Source organism: Tupaia chinensis, unplaced genomic scaffold (genome assembly GCF_000334495.1).
Source record: "Tupaia chinensis unplaced genomic scaffold, TupChi_1.0 Scaffold000201_2, whole genome shotgun sequence".
In the NCBI taxonomy this organism is placed as follows: domain Eukaryota; kingdom Metazoa; phylum Chordata; class Mammalia; order Scandentia; family Tupaiidae; genus Tupaia; species Tupaia belangeri.
The window spans coordinates 589,627-611,004 of record NW_006159677.1 but is presented as its reverse complement, the minus strand read 5'-3'; the positions used below and the strand labels follow the sequence as shown (position 1 = coordinate 611,004).

General features: G+C 48.5%; 1 protein-coding gene and 1 pseudogene across 1 annotated transcript; one reads left to right on the top strand and one right to left on the bottom strand.

The window, feature by feature from the left end:
- Positions 1–263: 263 nt before the first annotated feature.
- LOC102483333 (phylloquinone omega-hydroxylase CYP4F2) lies at positions 264–18,310 on the bottom strand. Its single transcript, XM_006147201.1, has 11 exons — positions 18,113–18,310; positions 12,226–12,370; positions 9,825–9,878; positions 9,609–9,736; positions 5,656–5,777; positions 4,433–4,703; positions 2,980–3,046; positions 2,670–2,799; positions 652–785; positions 496–560; positions 264–350 (listed from the first exon to the last, which is right to left on the bottom strand). The coding sequence occupies exons 1-11, from the start codon at positions 18,308–18,310 to the stop codon at positions 264–266; spliced, it is 1,401 nt and encodes a 466-aa protein (XP_006147263.1).
- Positions 6,024–6,236, top strand: LOC102482917 (calmodulin-binding transcription activator 1 pseudogene; annotated as a pseudogene).
- Positions 18,311–21,378: the final 3,068 nt, after the last annotated feature.

Genomic DNA, 21,378 nt, shown 5'->3' with positions numbered 1-21,378 from the left:
GCCAGGTGGGCTGGAATTCCCCGGAGCCTGGCTGAAACTCCGGCCCCCGCCCAGCCCAGTCGACTGGGCGGGGGCCCTGAGCGTCACCCCGGGCCCCTCTTGGGTTCTCCCAATCCCCACTCTGCCCAACCTTGGCCCTAACCTCCGGAGGAGAGGAAGGAGGGGTAGCAGACCCAGGACTCTGACCCTGCATGTCCCCCCTCTACCATGATCTGCCCAGACCCCCGCCCCGACACCCCATCTCTCCAGGACACCCGCCAGCCTTACCTGGGCCCCACTGAGAAGGGAATAAAAGCCAGCGGGGACCTCTCCTGGACGTATTCTGGGTTGAAGCGGGAGGGGTCATAGACCTGGGGGCAGGACAGGACAGGGCGGCTATGTGGGGTCTCCCAGAACAGCCTGCATTGGAGAGGGTGACCTCTGATTTCCCGGGTGTAAACCCTGCCCCCTGCTCCAGGACCCCTGGTATGGACAAGGTGAGGATGAGGGAAGCACCTCTGGGTTGGGCCACACAGATGGGTTGTGATGGAGCCCAAAAATATTGATGAAGCAGGTAACACCTGTGGGAGAGAAGGGGACAGTCAGGACAAAACATCGCTTCCTGGTGGAGCCCTCATCCTGCCCGGGATCCTCCCCTGAGTTTGTGGGCACCTTTGGGGATGACTCGGCCATCTGGGAGTACAACGTCCTGGGCACAGCTTCGGGAGATGACTGTAACGGGGGGGTGCAGCCGCAGACTCTCCTTGATACACATGGTCAGGAAGGGCAACTGGGCCAGGTCGTCCCTTAAGTAACCCCCATCCCAACAGTTACCCAGGGAACAAAATCAGAGACCACCAGCCCCTCTGTTGTCCAGTGAGACCTTTTTATCCTATGATAAAAATGAAACTCCAGATGGATCAAATATTGAGAATTAGAAAAGTATCAGTGAAAATTCAGCCAGTAGTTTTAGATGGAAAATACTGATACAATATCCAAAAGAAAATTATAAAATTGATAGGAAATGGCGTCACATTAGAAAAGTATGGAAAATTTAACAAGTATTTTTAGATGGAAAACATTGGCATAACATCCAAAACCAAATTACAAAATTGTTAATAACTTGGCATCATTATATTCCTTATAACAAGAGAGCAAAATCAAAATGTAAAGAGATCTACTGTTTTACTCTTTCGTTATCCTAGAGATACTAGCAAATGCAATTATACAAGAAAAAGTGAGTAATGCAATTTGAAATTAAACACATAAAGGAGAGTAGTATGATTTGAAATGTAGGCATAAGCGTATTCTTTTGATAGTGATTTTATACTTAGAAAATATAGGAAAATCCACCAAACAACTTTTATAAACATTGAAGATCCAATAAGGGGATTGAATTTTTTTTTAAGTTTTTGCCTTGGGTACATGTGGTTGCCAGAGAGAGAAACAGAGACAGTGAGGGAAAATGAGAAGTCACCCCCCAAGGGGGGGATAGCCATACTTCAGTCCCTTCTTCATTCTCCTGGAATCTTGGACATGCACACACACACACACACACACACATGTGCCCAGTGTGATTTTTGAAGCCACCAGGTCTGGGACTCAAACCATGGTTGGCCGTGTGGGAGTCAATAACATAACCACCATGCTATCTGCTGGCTCCAGGTACTGAAATATTTAATCTTCTCTATGTGCAGCTATTTGAAAATGTAATACAGTCAACTAATACAGTGAACTAGTTCAGAGTTTGAAAAGTATAAAACATTACACACACCAATGGCCCAATACTAACCACTTCCCCTCTGCACAGGTTTCCTACATTATTATTTTATGTATCCTTTCAGAACTACTTTTTAGAATCTTTTAAAACTTATGTAATAGTGTTCTATTGAACTGTTACACACTGATTTGTGTCTTTTTTTATTTAACAGTATGTTAGTCTCTTCATAGTATGTCTCTTGGAACTTGTGTCAAAATAGGGTTTTTCCTACATTGAAGCTATAAAATAATTTTTGTGTGACTTCTTCGATGACTTTAAAGGCTTGTTAAATATTTCTTTCTTTTAAAAAACCCCTATTTTCCTTAACTATTTTATTTATATAACGTTACTTTGTTATATGATATGAGCAACAGCTTAGGTCGAGATTTTTTCCTTGGTGGCTGCCCAGTTGTTGATGGGGAGGCAATGTGGGCATGTTTGCTCATGGGAGAGACTGAATGAATGAATGATGCAGATGTTTAGGGCAAGAGATAGGTTGCTTTTAACCCCAGGCATATCCTGTGAACCCCAAGACTGGACAGTAGGGTAGGAAATAAGGTACAAAAGAAGAGCAAACATCTAGGGAGTGCAAATGTTTGGGAAAAAATATTTCAGAGAGAAAAGGGAGTGTAGAGGAAGTTCATTTACTGAACATATGCTAAGGGATGTCGTCTGCCCTCAAACACTATCAATAATTCTCTCAGTATCCCAAATTTTTCTGCCCCCAAAGCCTGCAACCTTGCCCCTGCCACCCTGACTTGGTACCAGGTCCTGCCTTGGGTCTCTGTTCCTATTCTCACTAGGCAATTAGGACAGAATCAGTAAAAAGCCTCTCCCTCTTGACACACACACCCACCCACCTACCTACCCACACCCAGCAGCAGAACCAATGAGAGGGGCTCCAGAACAGGCCACCAGGACCTGCACTCACCACTCGATCTCTTTAGGCTTGCGGTCCCTCAGGAGTTCTCGCACCTCCTGCCGGCAGCGCTCCTGGTAATCTGGGTGCCTCGCGAGATTGTACAGGACCCAGGAGAGGCCACTGGCTGTGGTGTCATGACCTGAAGGAAAGCCAGGCAGATTTGGGTCTCTGCTGCTTCAGCACTGGAGTGGTGGACAGCTCCCATGCATTGAAGATGAGGATGGGAAGAAATAGGAAGGATGGGCAGAATGGAGTGGCCCATCAAGTTCCTGGGATGGAGAGACCCCTGTCCCCACTGGAGTCTTACAGTGGGACTCACCCCCAAACATGAAGGTGTCCGCCTCTGCTCTTATGTCCTCGTCGGACAGCTCCTTCCCATCTTCATCCTGTAGACAAGACGAGACCCCCAGAATCACAAGACCTCCTGAATCTAACCTGAGACAGCCTCTGAGGCTCTACTATCTTTCCAGAAACCCAAGCCCACCCTGAGCTCCTAGACCTCTCTTGGTCACTGTTACCAGAGCCCGACTGCATAAGCTTCCTTCCTGACTTGCCTCCTGTTTTGTCCCTGGTGGGAGGAGTCGATGATCCATAAATAGTTTGATGTTTCTCCATGATGAGGGCTTTCTGAGAAAAAAGCTACTTGGCAACCTGGATTGTAGCTCGAATGAATGGCCTTTGCCTTGGAAGTTAGACATTAAACAATGCTCCATAGATATTTGCTCACATTCTAGGGTAGTAAATCCAGAGGATCTTATGTTATCTCCCCTGGAAGTATTTAGGTTGTAAATTTATAGACTTTGAGATCTCAGTGGAGTGGATTTGCTCGTATTCTATAGCAGAGAGCTCTGTGCCTTTCTGTCTCTGTATCTCTTTGTCTCTCCATGGAGGGAAGAGGGACACCAATGTCAATTGTCCTATATAAGCTCCAAGATTCATAATGTGAGGAGCCCTCTCCTGCTGTGCAAACTGTGCCACACATATAGGTAACTGACTGTGGTGCCTTCATATGAGGGGCAGCCGGACAGGCTTGGGTCTCTGCATGGCTTCAGCACTAGAGGGCTGGACAGCACCTATGCATTGAAGGCCTGGGGAGTGGGGGGGAGGAAAGGATGGGCGATATTGTGTTGCTCTCAGAATTGGGTAATGGGAGAGAGCTCTAAAATTCTACTCTGACTGCTCTTGTTGGTGTGAGTAATAAACCAGTTGCTCTGATCCAGGCATTTGGTGTATCTACCCGTATAGAGACAGACATACATCTAGAAATATAGAAGGACCAGCAGGTGATGCAGTGGTTAAAGCACTGGACTCCCTCATGGTCAACTGTAGTTCTAGTCCTGGACCTGGTGGCTTGCAACTCATGCTGGATGCATGTGCGTGCAAACCTGAAATCCCAGGAGGAGAATGGAAGAGAAGGGATTGTGGCATGGCCATCCCCCCAGAGAGTGATTTCTCACTTTCTGTCTTTCTATCTTCTTGGTTTCTGCTGTGAGCATACATGCCCTATAGCAAAAATCTAAAAAAAAAAAAAAAAAATGCAGCATGCTGACTCATTAGCTTGTACACAGAGTAAAATCACAAGCTCTTTAGTTTCAGACTTAGCAGTCCCCAGATAACTGCATTCCATAAACTCATTTCTAACCTGTCTCCTCCTCCATCAAACAATTTCCATGGCTTCCCGCTGCCTTCTAGATCAAGTTCAAGGTCTTTGAGGAGACATGTGACAATGAAGTCTATTCTACCTCTTGCATTCGGATCCCCGAGAAGCCCACCTTGGCGAGGAGGAGCACATCGATGAAGTCCAAAGTCTTCGCCTTGGCCTTGGCCTTGAGGGAGCCATCCACCCCCTGCCTGGGGAGGGTGCGGCGCCGCTCCTGGATGACGGCATCTGTGAAGTCGTGCACTAGGCGGCACGCCCTGCGGAAACGCCGCCCATCGGGGGTGAGGTAGTACAGGAAGTCCTTCTGCAGGAAGATCTGCTGGTGCCTCTTCGCCACCAGGGCGCTGAGCTCCACGATGGCAGCGATGTACTCACTGGGTTTCCTGCAGGAGAAGGGCATGAAGGGAGGCGGCACCTTCTTACGTCTGCAGCCTGAGGAGCACCCGACTAGCTACAGCCATGAGCTACCCCCCATTAGAAAACTGAGCATCCACAAGGATACGTGGTGGGGATGAGCCATGACTCTAGACTCTCCAAACTCTCTTCTCTCCCTGCATTTCATCTCTGTGAGCTGCCTCCATGCCCTGGACACCCAGGGCAAAGCTTGGGCATCATGCTCTTTCCTCTGCATATACCCAGTCTCCACTCCTGCTCCTTCTCCCTCCCCAAAACTGTCCACACAACTTAGACATCGTTCTCTTCCAACTGGTCCATACCTGGCCTCTTCCCTAGCTCTTTGCACCCAGCAGTGGCTCCCTGAAAACTTCAAGATACAATTCATACCTTTTTGTCTGAATTTCCAGTGTTCTTAAAATCTAGCCTCTTGTCTCCTCTGCAACCTCATTTTTACTGTCTGTTGTACCCACTGTTCGTTTGAGCCTCCTTGCCTTTGTTCAAACTATTCCACCTACCTGAAAGAACTCTCTCTCTTCCATTCTTTGTTTGTTTGTTTTAAAGAGGTTTTCACCTTAGGGTCCATGTACTCACCAGAGCGAGAGAGAGAAAGAGAAAGTGAAGAAATCACCTCCTGGGGGGATGGCCACACTGTAATCCCTTCTGCCCCATTCTCCTTCTGGGATCTTGGGTATGCATGTACATGCACCTGGTGTGACTTTTCAAGCCGCTGAGTCTGGGACTCAAACCATAGTCGGCCATGTGGGAGTCCAGTGGCATAATCACTACGCCATCTGCTGGTCACCTGTTCTCTGTCCTTTAATGCCTAGTTCTGACCTACCTCATCCAGGAAGGCTCTTCAAATCTCCCTGGTGAATCTTTCCTTCTCCACTTACTCCCTGAGGTACACAGTCAAGCTCCCAGGTCCTGGGAAGGACTCACTCCTGACAGTTGCTGTCAAAACTGAAGACGCACTTCTGCAGACTGTCCAGGGTCATGAGGCTGATGTGCTCGAACATGTCCAGGCGGGCACTGCCCTCCGAGGCCAGGCACTTCCACTTGGCCTGGTCAGAGAAAGGGACAGGGGCCAGCAGGTGGCGTGGTGGTTAAGGATACTGGACTCCCACATGGCTAACTGCAGTTCGTGTTCTGAACCTAGTGGCTTGCTTTCTCACTTTCTCTCTCTCTCTCTCTCACTCTGTCTCTCTCTGGACAAAATTAAAATAAAGTTAGTTAAATAAAATGTTAGAAAAAAGAGAGAGAGAGAGAGTGGGAGGCATGTGCTTGGGGTCCGGGTGGCGAGGAGGAGGATGTGGTGCACAGAGGGCAGATAGCTGCCAAGCTGGAAGAGTGTTTCCCAGTGTATTCTGTGGAATTAGCACCTACTGCGTTCTCAGCACTGTGCCATCTATAAAAGATCATCATGGGAACAGCGATAGTAGTCATGTAAAAATCTTTTTACTGAAAAAGCTGCTTGAGTGTCCGAAGAGAGGCACCGTTGGAACACTAAAGAGAGATCATGATTAGTGTTCCAACAGTCCTTTTGGATTTCTTTTTAATAATGTGTGACCAGGGGCCAGCAGTTGGCGTGATGGCTATGACGCTGGACCCCCACGTAGTCGACTGCGGTTCGTGTCCTGGACCCGGTGGCTTAAAAAAACTCACGCCGGGCGCGTGTGCGCGCGTGCCCCAGGAGAAGGGATTGCGGTGTGGTCATCTCCCCGGTGGGGTAATTTCTCACTTTCTGTCTCTGTCTCTGTCTCTGTCTCTCTCTCTCTCTCTCTGGCGAGCGCACGCATCCTATAGCAAAAATCTCTCTCTCAAAAAAAAAATAATGTGTGACCCTTCACCTTTGATCCCCTGACCTGCATTACCTTGGTAACCATTTCATTTTTTAAATTTAATTTCATTTTTAAATTTTGGTGTACAAACTGTAGCATTTCATCTCTCAGAGTGTAACACGCTGATTTCCTTAAAAAGAGTTACCCCTTTGATAAATTTGTAAAATGCTGTCTTCATTTTCTGTATTAAAATTCATTTCCGTTTTCTAAATTTAAAAAAAAAAAAGAGAGAGAGAGAGAAAGGAACAGAGCTGCAGTGGGCCTTGGTTTTCTTGAGTCACTCCCCAACCCCAGCCACTGGAATAGACTTCCCCAGGACCAGCACCTTGGGTTTTGCTCCAGACAGTCAACCTCAGGGAAGACCAGGCTTGGGTGGGAATAGAAGCTGCCTCTACAATATTAACAGAAGAAGACCTGGGGACAGCAGGTGGTGTGGTGGTTGGTACACTGGACTCCCACATGGTCAACCATGGTTCGAGTCCAGACCTGGTGGCTTGCTTTCTCACGTTTCCTCTCTCTCTGTCTCTGTCCCTCTCTGGTCAAATACATATGATAAAATTAAATAGATCTTACCAAAAAAGAATAATAATAAGAGCTGAAGACTTGGGGGCCAGTAGATGAAATGATGGTTGGGGCACTGGATTCCCACATTGCCAACCGTGCTTTGATTTTAGGATCAGATGACTTACTTTCTCACTTTCTGTTTGTGTCTCTCCATCTCTGTTGAGCAAACACGTCTGCTTTGATTCTATGCTGAGCTTTCAACTTTCTTTTTTTTTAAATTTTTAATTTTTTATTATCATCATAATCTTCTTTATATTACATTGGATTACATATAACTTTACAGTGTATTACATTGCTTTTTCAAAAGGGAATGCCATGCATGTCAATCAATACAGAGACATTAATCCCCCACTTCATCATTCAATATCTTTTCAATGTTTTCCCCAATCAGTATTATTATTATTCTAATTATTTTTTAAAACAGTCAATCGCTATTTCTCATTTTGCTTGTAAAAAGACTTTGCCCATCGTGAAGTGCTTCTCAGACCAATCCAGTTGAGAATACTATACATGTCATCATCAACAGTTAATAAGCCATATCTGTTTCTCACTAACGTCCTGCCTCTCTATTATTCACTTGCTATCTTTCTCTATTCTCTTCTCTTCACCTCCCCTATTCCACAGAGCTTTCAACTTTCTTTAGCCAATACAATGTGGTGGAAATGATGAAGTGATAACACTTTTTTAATAAAAACTTTGTTTATTTATTTATATTAATTTGACCAGAGAGGGACAGAGTGAGAGAGAGAGAAAAAGGGAAAGCAAGAAAGAAAGCCACGAGGTCTAGGACTTGAACCTTGGTAGGCCATGTGGTAGTCCAACGCCCTTAACCACCACACCACCTACCGGCCCTGATGAGGTGATAACTCTAATAAATGTAAGTCCCGAGAGGCACCGCAGCCTCTTCTCACTGCCTATGCCATGTGAACAAGCCTAGGATGGAGAGAACCACATGGAAAGACCAGTTGTCCCAACTGAGGCCATGGCCATGGGAGATCAGCCTGAAGCCAGCTAAACATCAGATATGTGAGAGAACTGAGCCAGGGTCTGCAAGGATGCCTTCTTCACCAGTAGCTGATTATATGGCATCATAAGTGACCCCGTCCATGTCCTGTATAATCAGTCCACCACCCACAGACTAAAGCAATACTTTTTTTTTTTTTTAAGAGATTTTTGCTATCGGGGATGAGTGCTCGCTGAAAAGACTGACAGAAAGCAAGAAATCCCCCGGGGATTATGACCATGCTGCAATCCCTTCTCCTCCATTCTCCTCCCTGGATCTTGCGCATGTACGCACATGTGCCTGGTGTGAGTTTCAAGCCTCTAGGTCTGGGATTCAAACCATAGTCAGCTGTGTGGGGGTCCAGTGATGTAACTATCATGCTATCTGCTGGTCCCACCTTTTTCTTTTTTAAAATTTGCTATAGGACACATGTGTTTACTAGATAGAGACAGAGAGAGCAATCCCCTCACCCCCAAGGGGGGATGGCTAGCTTGCAATCCTTTCTCTTCCATTTTCCTCTTGAGATTTTGGGCACATGTGCCTGGTGCTGCCAGGTTCAGGACTCTAACTGTGCAGGTAGCCGTATGGGATCCAGCTGCCTTAACCATCATGCCACTGACTGGCCCTGCTGACCACTGCTTTTTTAATTTTTTTTTTTAGAGAGTTTTTTTTTTTTTCTCTCTAAGGTGTGTGTGTGCTCACTGGAGAGACAGAGAGAGAGAGACAGAAAGTAAGAAATCACCCCCCCAAAGGGGATGGTCATGCCACAGTCCCTTCTCCATTCTCCTTTTGGGATTTTGGGCCCACATGCACATGTACCTAGGGTGAGTTTTAAGCTGCCAGGTCTGAGACTTGAACCATAGTGGACTACATGGGAGTTTAGTGACATAACCATTTCACCATCTACTGATCCCAATCACCCTTTAAGTAGGGATTAAAAAATAATTGTTTTATTTAACTTTATTTATTATTATTATTATTATTATTATTATTATTTTCCAGTTTGATCAGAGAAAGAGAGAGGGAAAATGAGAAGGCAAGCCACCAGGTCCAGGACTTGAACTGCATGCAATCAGCCATGTGAGAATCCAGCACCTTTAACCACCACACCACCTGCTGGCCCATTAAGCAGGGGTTTTTATCCCCATTTTACAGATGAGGAAACCAAAGTTTGGAAAAAGAGAACAGTGGTCCTAAGGCCATTCAGAAGGGTCAGAATTTCATACCGCATTTTTTTTTAAAATCTTATTTAATATTTATTTTTTTTGTTTGTTTTGTTTTGTTTAAATTTGACCAGACAGAGCCAGAGAGGGGCAGAGAGAGAGAAAGTGAGAAAGCAAGCCACCAGGTCCAGGATTTGAACCATGATTGGCCATGTGGGAGTCCAGCGCCCTTAAGCACCACACCACCTGCTGGCCCCCCATACCACATATCTCTGAGGTCAGTTCCTGAGGCTGCAGCCAGGATACTGGATTTAGGAGACTCACGTGCATGATGTTGGCACTCTTGTTGAAAATCTCCACGTAGGGCTTCAGGATGTTGAAGTGGAAGGCAGGCGTCAGCATGCGACGGTGGCGTCTCCACTTGTCACCGGCACTCAACAGGAGCCCATCCCCTAGTAGGGCAGCCATGGGCAGTGGGCACAGGCACCTTCTCATAGGCACCTGTGGTTGTCCCAGACCCCTTCGCCTGCAGTTACTCACCCAGCCAGGGCTTCAGGAAGCCACCAGAAGTCATATTCTTGGGTGCACCAGCAGCTGACATGAACAAGGGCTGTCAGGAGCCATGGAGATAGGGAGGGAGGGGAGAGGCTTTGGGTGGAGGGTGAAGGCTTCCCAGCCAGGAGTCTGCACTTCCCTTGCAAGGCTAGTGTAGCAGGAAGGGGGACAAAGACAGATGAAGCAGAAAGACGGGAGATGCAAGGGGGAAGTAGACCAAGCCACAGCTCACAGTACAACAAAGACACACCCTGACATGGTACAGCAAATCCCAGCCCATTCTGATGTTGTTACTACATGCAACTCTGTTTTGGACCCCCTGGCACTGCCCAGTGCTCTGGAAAATGCCTTTGTATGGACCTGGGACACCCTTTCTGTCCCAGCACTCTCCGATATCTCCTGACATAGACCAGGACGTATGACAGGGACACCACATGGGTTCATGTCTTGACATGGCCACAGCATACATGACCTACCTTGACATAACATACATACTCTGACATGTGCCCCAAACAGTCTGACTTGATATGCTCCAGACAGGCTCAAATATGATCTCATCAACATCCCAGACGTGGCCCAATGGGACCCTACTGAGCCTCAGCCTTGACCTGAATACACCTCAATACCTGCCTTGGAGAAGACTCAGATGCGTTCTCAGACATTTTATGAAGCGACCCTGGGTCCCAGACATCAGAGGAGCTCAAAACACGGCCCAGACGTGACAAGCCGGAAAAAAAGATGACCTCAAGCAGCATCTCAAGACTAGAACCACAGAGACCTCAACATGCCCCAGATGTCCTCAGCCACAGCTGGGCTCCAGACATGGCAGCCTTCATGTGACCCCAGGTGTAAACCAGATGTAACCAGGACCTGTGGCAAATGTGGCCACACAGAAGACATCACAGAGAAGTGTCCCAGACAAGCACAGACTTGGCCAGAGGTCAGACAGGTGGACATCCACAGAGGCAGCAGCATTTCCACCACAGTCCTGTCTCCCTCAAGCCACCTGGCCAGCTGCAGGCAGCACAGAGACCTCACAGCAGGCAAGCTGTGGCTGGTGCGGGGTCTACCTAGAGCAAAGATCATGGGCTTGCTGTAGGTGGGATGGAAAATGCAGACAACTGCATGCCCAGGTGCTGCACCAGCAGCACACATCCCCGAAGGTGCTCATCAGGCCCTAAGTGTATAGGAGACCTTCCTCTGAGCTCTGAATCTGGAGAAGAACAAAGAGGACCAACTACACTCTTCCAGGATGCCAGAGAGAAGGGCCTGCAGGGCACAGACCGAGCCCTGAGCCCAACCTGGGAAGTCCTTTCAGCAGCTCGCCATCCGCTCTGTACTGAGCCTCCTCCTGGGCTTCCTCCCCACATCCTCAGCACACAACCATGAGGGTCTCCCACTTACAAGGGCAGGAAAAGGCATTCTCCATTTAGACACCAAACACCATGTTCATCTAGTGTTTCTTCTATCTTTTTGCCCAGATAAAAAGACTGAGGCTCAGGGGCTGGCAGGTGGCGTGGTGGTTAAGGCCTAGACTCTCACATGGCCAACTGCACTTCAAGTCTTGGATGGGGTAGCTTGCTTCTCTCTCTCTCTCTCTCTCTCTCTCTCTCATAAGTGCACATATCCTATCACAAAATTTAAAAATTATAATAAAATTTTTTTTCCCAGAGAATGATTTTTGCTATAGGGTGTGTGCACTTGCCGGAGAGAGACAGAAAGTGAGAAATCACTCCCCAGGGGAAATGGCGACACCACATCTCTTCTCCTCTATTCTTCCCTTGGGATTTTGGGCATACATGCACACGTGCCAAAGTGTGGATTTTAAGCTGCTGGGTCTGAGACTCAAACCACAGTCAACTCCATGGTTGTCTAGTGCCTTAATCACTATGCCACCTGCTGGCTCCCTAAATAAAAAAAAATTCCTACTCATTTTTCCAGACCCAGCTCTAGCAACTCTTCCTTCAGGTAGACTACCAGATTTCTCCAGCCTGCTCTAGCAGAGACCTTGCTTCTCCACTGAGACTGCCACACTTTATCTCCCTCTAGCCAGTTCCAGAACATAAGAGGTAAGGAATGCCTCAGGTCAGATTCATCTCCTCATTGGAGATTCCTTCAGGACAGGGCCTTGAACTGAGGCCTCTTGGGATTCCAGTGGTGCCCAGGACACCAGGATGGCGAGGGTGGGGTGCAATGCAGATGGCATCAGAGAGAGGAGATAATGAGATGGGAATTGGTGCATACACGGAAGGAAGAGGAAGATGGCTGAGAGAGGAGGAAGGAAGGGCCAGGGTCCTGCAGGGACTACATGGAAGCGTGGGGGTAGAGAGACCTTAAGTCCTTCAGTGTGCCATGGCGCCCACCACCATAAGCCCTGCATGGGTACCTGAGGCGTTGATGACACACTGGATGGTGTCTGGGTGGTACAAAGTGATGAGGGGGAAGATGGGACCCAACCATCTGGTAAAGCCCAGGGGGTAGGTGGCCACCAGCTGAGTCAGGATTCTCATGCCCTGTTCCGTGGGGGTGACCTGCAAGCAAGACAGGAATGGGTTACCTGTGATGGTAATTTTAGAGGTCAGTTTGACTGGGCTAAGGGACTCCCAGCTAGCTGGTAAAATGTGATCTCTGAGTGTGTTTCTGAGGGTATTTCCAGAAGAGATTAGGATTTGAGTCAGGGGATCAAGGAAGGAAGATTCCTCTCTCCCCAGTTTGGGTGAGCACCTTACAATCCATTGAGGGTCCAGAGAGGACAAAAGGCAAAAGAAGCACTAATTTGCTCTCTCTTTTGGAGGAGGGATATCCATTTTTTTCTCCTGCCCTAGAGTTCTGGATGACAGAACTCTAGATCTTAGGATTTTGGACTCCAGAACTTACAACAGCAATGTTCAGGTCTTTGTCCTCGGGCTGAATTACACCGCCAGCTTCTCTGGTAGACCAGCTTGCAGTTGGTGTAATGTGGGACTTCTTGGCTTCCACAATCACAGAGGCTAGTTCTCATGATAAATCCCCTCTTTTCTCTGTGTCTATCTACCTTATCTCTATTTATCATCTATCTTCCTACCTATCTATATCTATCATCTATCTATCTATCTTTATTATCTATGTATGTATGTATGTATGTATGTATATATATATCATGTTTCAGTATACCAGTCTGTCATTTATCAGTCTACCTACTTACCACTTTCCTATCATTTGTCTACCTATTTGTCTGTCATCTACCAATAATCTATCTAATCTATCATCTGCTGACCTATTATCTATTATCACCTATCTATTCTCTACTGTCATCTCTCTCTTTCCATCTCTCTACCTATCATACACCTATCATCTATATAATCTGTCATCTATCTACTGTCACTTATGTATCTGTCATCTATCTACCTATCACCTATGTATCTATCATCTTTCCATCACCTGTCTGTCTGTCTGTCTATCTATCTATCTATTGATTCTATCTATTTACCTTCTTACCTACGTACCTACTTATCATCTCCATCTATATAGCCTATTGATTCTGTTTCCTTGGAGAACCCTGATTAATGCACCTCCCCATAGGAGCCACAGTAGGTCCCCTCTGCAGCCTTCAGAGTGGAACCACCCTGCAGTGAGGGTATGTCTGGATTCTGTATAGATGGAGAGAATCTCTGCTTCCTTCTGCTCTTTTGGGGAAGAAGAGTCCTGAAGGCCTCTCCAAGTCCAAAGAGTGTATCTGGGGCCAGCAGGTGGCATAGTGGTTATGTAGCTGGATGTAGGGAGTAGCCTGAATCTGAGCAAACATGGTGACCTTTAGACACATGTAGAAATTCTATGGGCAATCATTTGCAAGGCAATGACTCACATTAACATATGAATACACTACTTGCCTATGCTCAAAACTGTAAGGCAGTATCTGTTAAAGGAAGCCACATGTGTTAATCAGACTATGCCCCAAAAGATAAGATAAAACTTACATAGAAGTATTTGGTACTAGGCGTCTTTGCATCTTCAGCCAATTAACATCTGAAAACAACTGGCTTTGCATTCCACTTCCTGCCACCCCCCCCTTCTTCCCTTTAGAAGAATAAACCTGGAGCTGGCAAGTGACATGGTTAAGGGCACTGGACTTTCACATAGTTGACCGCAGTTTGAGTCCCAGACCTGGCAGCTTGAATTCTCTCTCTCTCTCTCTCTCTCTCTCTCTCTGGTCAAATTAAAATGAAATAAATGAATAAGTAAAGTTAAATAAAATAATTCTTTTTTAAAAAACAAAAAGAATAAACCTGGAACCAGCTCAGGGTCATGTGATTGCCTCCATCAGAGGAGTCCAGGTCACCCGACCTCAGCTTTTTATGTATGTCTTTGTGTGTTTATTTTTATATTTATTTCTAATCCACGTCGCTCCCATTCAGACCATGCATTCAGCCATGCGGGACATGCTTGACCACGTGCCTGACCACGGTTTGAGTCCCAGACATGGTGGGTTGAAATTCACGCAGGGTGTGCATGCATGCATGCCCAAGATCTGAGGAGGAGAATGGGGGAAAAAGAATTGTGGTGTGGCCATTCTCCCTGGGGAAGTGATTTCTTACTTTCCACTTACTGTTTGTGTCTCTCTCTCTCCCCAGTGGATACACATACCCTAAGACAAAAACCTCTACCAGAAAAAAAGAGTGTATCTGAGGGTAGATGGAAAAGGCTTCCATCCAGCTGCCCACAGAAAAAGTCACCTTGGCCCAGGAAGATTGCCACTCTCACCCTGGGAGTGGTTCTGGTCATGAGGGCAGCCAAGGGGAAGGTCCCTGAGGGGCAGATTCGCAGGCAGCTGGGTAGCCCCAGGACTCAAGTCTCAGAGCTTACATCCTCCCTGGTCCCCACTAATCCACACAGACACCACACCAGATCCTCCACCTGAGAAGGAAGTTTGTAGACTCGCCTTTTTCATGGCAGCCTCAGTAAACCCAAAGGAGTGGACTGCAGGCTCAGCTTAAATTTGGCGTCTGCAAATACCACAGGGATCGCCAATATATTGAAAGCACCACACGGATGTGGTCTGGTTGGAGACTAACTTCAGCCCAAGGCTGTAGGGAGCACCAGCTCCCAGTGACTTGCTCAACAAGGAAGTGGGTTCAGTGACCACAGCCTATACCCATGGGGAGCCCCAGAGTGAATTTCACTGCCCAGTCCACTTCCTGGAAGCTAGGAGCTGGATTTTTGCATTCTCATACCAGGCTGTTGTTGGCCTCTGCTCTCCACCACACCTCTGGGAGTGAGGACATGACCTTACAGGCATCCAGGAGCAAAAGTTCCTGTCTCTGGTAGCTTCCATGAGCCAAGGGCACTTCTCAGAAAAAGAGGACAACAGTGACCAGTAGTGACCATACTCAGAGCAGCTGGCAGAGGGTGTCCAGCCTTTGAAGGGCTCTGGGCAGGACACAACAATGTCAACTACAGCTGCAGGGAGAAAGGGAGATTAAGAGAGAAATGCAGGGAAGAGACATACATGAGAGACATAGACAGAGGATAGACACAGGCAGACAGACAGTCAAAGACATAAGACAGCTGGTATTGTCCTCGTGCTCTCTGTTTTAAAGATTTATTTATTCCACTTGTTACTATTATTTTTAATTTGACTAGAGTGAGAGAAAGAGAAAGCAAATCACCAGGTTGGGGACTCAGACTGTGGTCAGCCATGTGGGAATCCAGTACCTTAAACGCCATGTCACCTGCTGGCCCCCTCTTTTTCATTTTAGAGATTTTCTTTTTGTTGTTGTTGCTATAGAGCATGTTCGATCACCAGAGAAAAAGAGAGATAGAGAAAGAAAGAAAAATCACCCTCTCCCCCAGGGGGTAGCTGTGGTGCAATCACTTCTCCATCATTCTCTTCTTGGGATTTCGTGCTCAGTGTGATTGATTTTCTCTCTCTCTCTCTCTCTCTCTCTCTCTCTCTCTCTTTTTTAGAGATTTTTCCCTATAGGGTGCATGCACTTTCCAGAGAGACAGAGAAACAGAAAATGAGAAATCACCCGCCCAGGAGGGATGGCCTTGCTGCAATCCCTTCTCCTCCATTTTCCTTTCAGGATCTTAGGCATGCATGCTCACACACCTGGCATGAGTTTTAAGTCACCGGGTTGGGGACTCCAACCATGGTCAACTATGTGGGAGTGCAGCAACACAACCATTATGCCATCTGCTGATTTCCTCATTGTGATTTTCAAGCTACTGGGGCCGGGACTCAAACCACAGTTGGCTATATGGAAATCCCATGCCTTAACCGCTATGCCATCTGCTGGACCCAGTGTCCTTTCTTGACAGTTTTTTCCTGGCCCCCAGGACAACCTTGTCTCCTAGTTTCCCTCCCACCCCTCCAGCAGCTCCTTTTCCATATACTTCACTTACCGCTTCTCTTGACCCCCAAATGGGGTTCTTGAACTAAGCTCTGTACCCTCCTCTCTCTGGGCTCTCTCATCCTCTGCCCCGAGTCTCCCCTTCTGTCTCCCCCCCCCAAGAATTATTTATTTAATTTCATTTATTCATTATTTCATTTTAATTTGACCAGAGAGAGACACAAAGAGAAAGAGGCAGAGGGAAAGTGAGAAAGAAAGCCTCTAGGTCTGGGACTCGAACCGTGGTCGACCGTGTGGGAGCGTCCAGCGCCTTAACCACCATGCCACCTGTTGGTCCCTCCCTTTCTGTCTTGACAACTCCATGTCCCCATCTGCAGCTTCTTTCATGAGCTCCAGTGGGTCCAGCCCTCTCACTGGGGCACACCCTTGGGTACCCATGACTGACTCTCAGTACAGGGACCAGCTGAGGAGCAAACAGGGAGATGGAGATAGTAAGAGATGACGGTCCTCTCTCCATGAGGAGATGGCGGAGCAAGTAGACTGGAGCTGTTAGTGTGGAACGAAGCACTCTAGAGGTGGGTGGGTTGGAATTGACATGGCACCCGTTGGTCCTGTTTTGTGACTCTCTAGGACCAGTTGTGGAGAGGAGGTCAGAGAGAGGGGGTGGTTGAGCTCATCCACAGTAAAAGCTTTCCGAGTGGCCGTGAAGGAAAGTCCAACTGGCAAGAGACTCAGCCCATAGACAAATGGTGGGAATCTAAGCTAGAGGGGGCCAAGGAGAGGGGAGGAAGGACGCTGTTGCACTGGGGTGCAGAGGGATCTGGAAGTCCCGAGTGGGGTAGGACAGAGGAGGGGAGTGAGGAGGCTAGAAGGAGCAGAGCCTGTGCTCAGAGAATGCAGCACTGGAATCAGTGGCATTGGAGGTGGCACCCTTACGGGTGATGACGAAGCCCGAGATAGGATCCCTGCAGGAGGGAGCGTGTGCAGCATGGAGCAAAGGCCTCTGGGGATGAGGCCAGGACAGTGGGCACAGAATCCTCCCTGAGGAAGTGTGGCTGTTAGGGCAGAGGCCAGAGTGATCCCTTCTGGGAGGGAAAGCAAGTGGTTGACTTTTAGCTACATTGGGCAAAGCGCCCCTTGGGGTGGAGGGCAAGGTAAGGAATGGAAGGTGGCAGGCTGGTGGCCTCATGGTTTAGGAAACCAGATCCCACATGGCTGACTGTGCAGTTTGAGTCTTGGACCCAGTGACTTGAGAAACACCTGTCTGTGTGTGCCCAAAATCCCAAGAGAAAGGAGAGAAGGAACAGGAGGAATCGTGGTGTGACCATGCGCTATGGAGTGCTTCTCTTCTTCTTCTCTCTGTCTCTCCCTGGAGGATCCACACACTTGTAGAAAAGGAAGGAGGGAAGGAAGGAGAATGGGAGATACCTGAGGAAGGAGAGGAGGGGAAACTGACCACTGTCTGCCCTGCCCAGCTGTGCCCCATGTGTGGCCCCCTGAATTGCTCTGGGGTCCGGGTAGCCCAGAGAGGAGCAGATACTGGCCCGAACCAACAGCGATGGGCCAGGCAGGGAGTGGGGTCTGGATGTGCCCCGAGGAGGCCTCATGGCCAGAGGAAAACACAGGGTTCTCCACTCTGAGCAGCTGGACCTGGGAGCCCTGCAGGTTACACTGGAGTGCCCTGATATGGGGGAGAAGCCGGAACTTGACCCAGAGCAGACTCAGGGCAGGGAAGGGAAGGAAAGAGAAAGGTCTCGGGGCACGGAGTAGACAGGAGATGGATGGATCTGGGGGTGCAGTGAGAAAGGGGCTCCCCTTGGGCACTTTCACTTTTCTGCTGTCCTAGGTCCCAGCCCATCTCTGGACTCAGTTCCTCCAGCCCCATTCCCAGCCTCTCGGGGAGTCCCTCCACCCCGATAGCCCAGACCCTCCTCCCACACTCACCAGGCCAAGGTGGCCCCAGAACCAACTCCGTTTCGGGGGCTCTGGGAAACATCGGAGGCGGCGGCAGTTGTTGTAGAAGGTGTAGGCCCAGGCCAGGACACGGGACAGAAGCCAGGAGGCCCCAGCCAGCAGCAGGAGCTGCCATGGGGAGGCTGCCACAGGCTCCAGGCCCAGCCAGGACAGGCCCAGCTGCGGCATCCTGGGGACAGAGGGGAAAGTGGGTGGGTCCTGAAGACACAGAAAGGCAGAGAGCTGCAGGGACAGCTCAGAGAGGGCAGGGAGACCCTGGGCAATTGGGGAGACAGAGAGCTGAGGTGCCGAGAGAGGCAGTCGGCCTTTCTGGTTTCTTCTAGGAGCTCCTCTTCCCTCTCCTAGGACCTCCTCGGCCTGGTCTGTCTTTATATAGACAGACAGATCCCTGCCCGCCTCCTCCCTGCCTGGCAACCAGCAAAAACGAGGGGTGTGGGGCAGCGGTGTCCCAAGAGCTGGAGGCACCAGTTCCAGGGTCAATGCTGGACTCTCCTGAACACTCACCTCTGACTTCACCCTCTACCACTTGGCTTTTCTCGTTGTAAGTTGAGGATAAAAGTCTTTTAGTCTTTTATTTTTATTTATTTATTTGTTTATTTATTTTAGTTTTTGTTTGTTTTTGCTATAGGGCATGAGCACTAGCCAGAGACAGACAGAGAAAGGGGGAGAAGGAAAGTAAGACATTACCTTCCCCGCCTACTGGGAGATAGCCATACCGGAATCTCTCCTCCTCCACTTTCCTCTCAGGATTTTGGACAGGCGTGCACACAGACCTGGCCTGGTTTCCAAGCTGCCAAGTCTGGGACTTGAACTGGTTAGTTGGTCATGTACCATGTAGTATCTTTTTTTGGGGGGGTGTATGGTCACACCGCAATCCCTTCTCCTCCATTCTCCTCTCGGGATCTTGGGCACGCATGCACACGCGCCCAGCGTGAGTTTTAAGCCACCGGGTCTGGGACGCGAACCGTGGTCGACTACGTGGGAGTCCAGCGACATAGCCATTATGCTAACTGCTGGTTCCCAGGTCATGTACCATGTAGTGACTTAACCACCATGTCACCTGCTGGCCTCAAGTTCTTTTCTTCATTTTTTAAAGAATTATTTTATTTTATTTAAAAAAAATATTTATTTATTTTAATTTGACCAGAGAGGAGCAGAGTGAGAGAGAGAGAGAGAAAGAGAAAGTGAAAAAGCAAGCTGCCAGGTCTGAGACTTGAACCGCGGTTGGTCATGTGGGAGTCCAACGCCTTTAACCACCATGCCAATTGCTGGCCCCCAATTCTTTCATTTTTAAAAGATAATTGCCTGACGATGTGTACTCTTACCAGAGAGAAAGAGAGAGGTGTGCACACGCCATAGTCCTTTCTTCATTTCTCTGTCTAGTCAGGATTTGGGCATGCATGCACATGTGTCCAAGCCATTGGAACTAGGACTCAAACCATGGTCAGTCATGTGGAATCCAGCTCCCTTAACTATGAGGCCACAGGGCCAGCTTGAGGAGAAACTTGTACACCAGCCAGAAGAGCTGGTGCTCTTGCAAGTTCACTGAGCACCAAGTACAATGCTGGACACTATCTAGGCACAGGGGTGGCACCACAACCCTCCCCGGTGTCAAGGGCAACATCTAGTAGGGAGAAGGGCTGGGCGCACGTGCGTGTGTGCACAAGATCCCGAGAGGAGAACGGAGGAGAAGGGATTGTGGCGTGGCCATCCCCCCGGGGAGGGGGGTGATTTCTCGCTTTCTGCCTCTCTGTCTCTCTCTGTCTGTCTGGCAAGCGCATGTGGCCTATAGCAAAAACCTCTCAAAAAAAAAAAAAATGGAAAAAGAAAAGAAACGAAACCAGCCCAAGTGGCAAAATGGGTCCCAACAGCCATCCAAATGCAGATGTCAGAGATTCTTTCACCAGGGTAAAGAAGACTGGGGCAGGGCCCATCGGCCATCCAGGACCAGGTGGCAGGAAATGAAACCGAGCCAGTGTGGAGGTGGGGATTCGCAGGTAAAGACTTGCCAAGCCCGAGGACGGTGGAGGCTCCCCAAGGTTTGTCTTCTCAGCAGGAACATCTCAGTGCCAAGTCACACAAGCCTGGTTTAGGAATGGCCCCCAGCAAGGGATGGAGGGATGGAGTCACTGAGAGCTGAGGAAGAGAGGCTGGTAGCTTCTCTCCAGGAGCCCTTTCTTTCCTTCTTTCCTTCCTTCCTTCCTTCCCTCTCTCTTTCTCTTTCTTTCTTTCTTTCTTTTTTTTTTCTTTTCTTTTCTTTTTTTTTTTTTTAAGTGATTTTTGCTATAGGGCACGTGTGCTCACCCGGAGACACAGAGAGAGACGGAGAGACAGAAAGCAAGAAATCAACCCCCTCAAGGGGTTGGCCACACTGCAATCCTTTCTCTGTTCTCCTCTCGGGATCTTGGGCTAGCACACACACACTCCCAGTGGGTTTTAAGTTGCCAGGTCTGGGACTTGAACCACAGTTGGGTACATGGGAGTCCAGCAACGTAACCATTACACCATCTGTTTGTCCTCCCAGGGGCCCTTCGACCCCCACCCAAAGCAGGGAGAGCCAGCAGAGCAGCAGGCAAACTTCAGGCAAAATCCCACCATCATCCTCTGAGCCTCAGTCTTCATGTCTGATATAGAACCAGTCAGGTCCACTGAGCATTGCAAACTTTCTGTCACCCTCTCTGTGGGTAGAGAGAAACGGGAAAAGCAAATCTCAAGTGATACGTGAGTTGCAATCCCATCTATATATAAAACGAATGAGTATATTGAGTGTGCATACATTTCCACATGCATTGAAAAATAATTCCAAGGACCAGCAGGTGGCATGGTGGTTAAGGCGCTGGACACTCCCACATGGCCGACCATGGTTCAAGTCCTAGACCTGGTGGCTTGCTTTCTTGCTTTCTTTCTCTCTCTCTTTCAATCTCTCTCACCTGGAACAAAATTAAAAACAAAACAAAACAAAACAAAAAAAAAAGGAGTGGAGCTCATAGTTGGTATAGAACACAGGCGAAGTCTTCTTTGTATGTCACCATCAAGACACATCCCTCGGGAACCAGCAGTTAGCGTAATGGCTATGTCGCTGGACTCCCACATAGTCGACCGCGGTTCGTGTCCTGGACCCGATGGCTTAAAACTCACGCCGGGCGCGTGTGCTTGCATGCCCAAGATCCCGAGAGGAGAATGGAGGAGAAGGGATTGCGGCGTGACCATCCCCCCTGGGGGGTGATTTCTCGCTT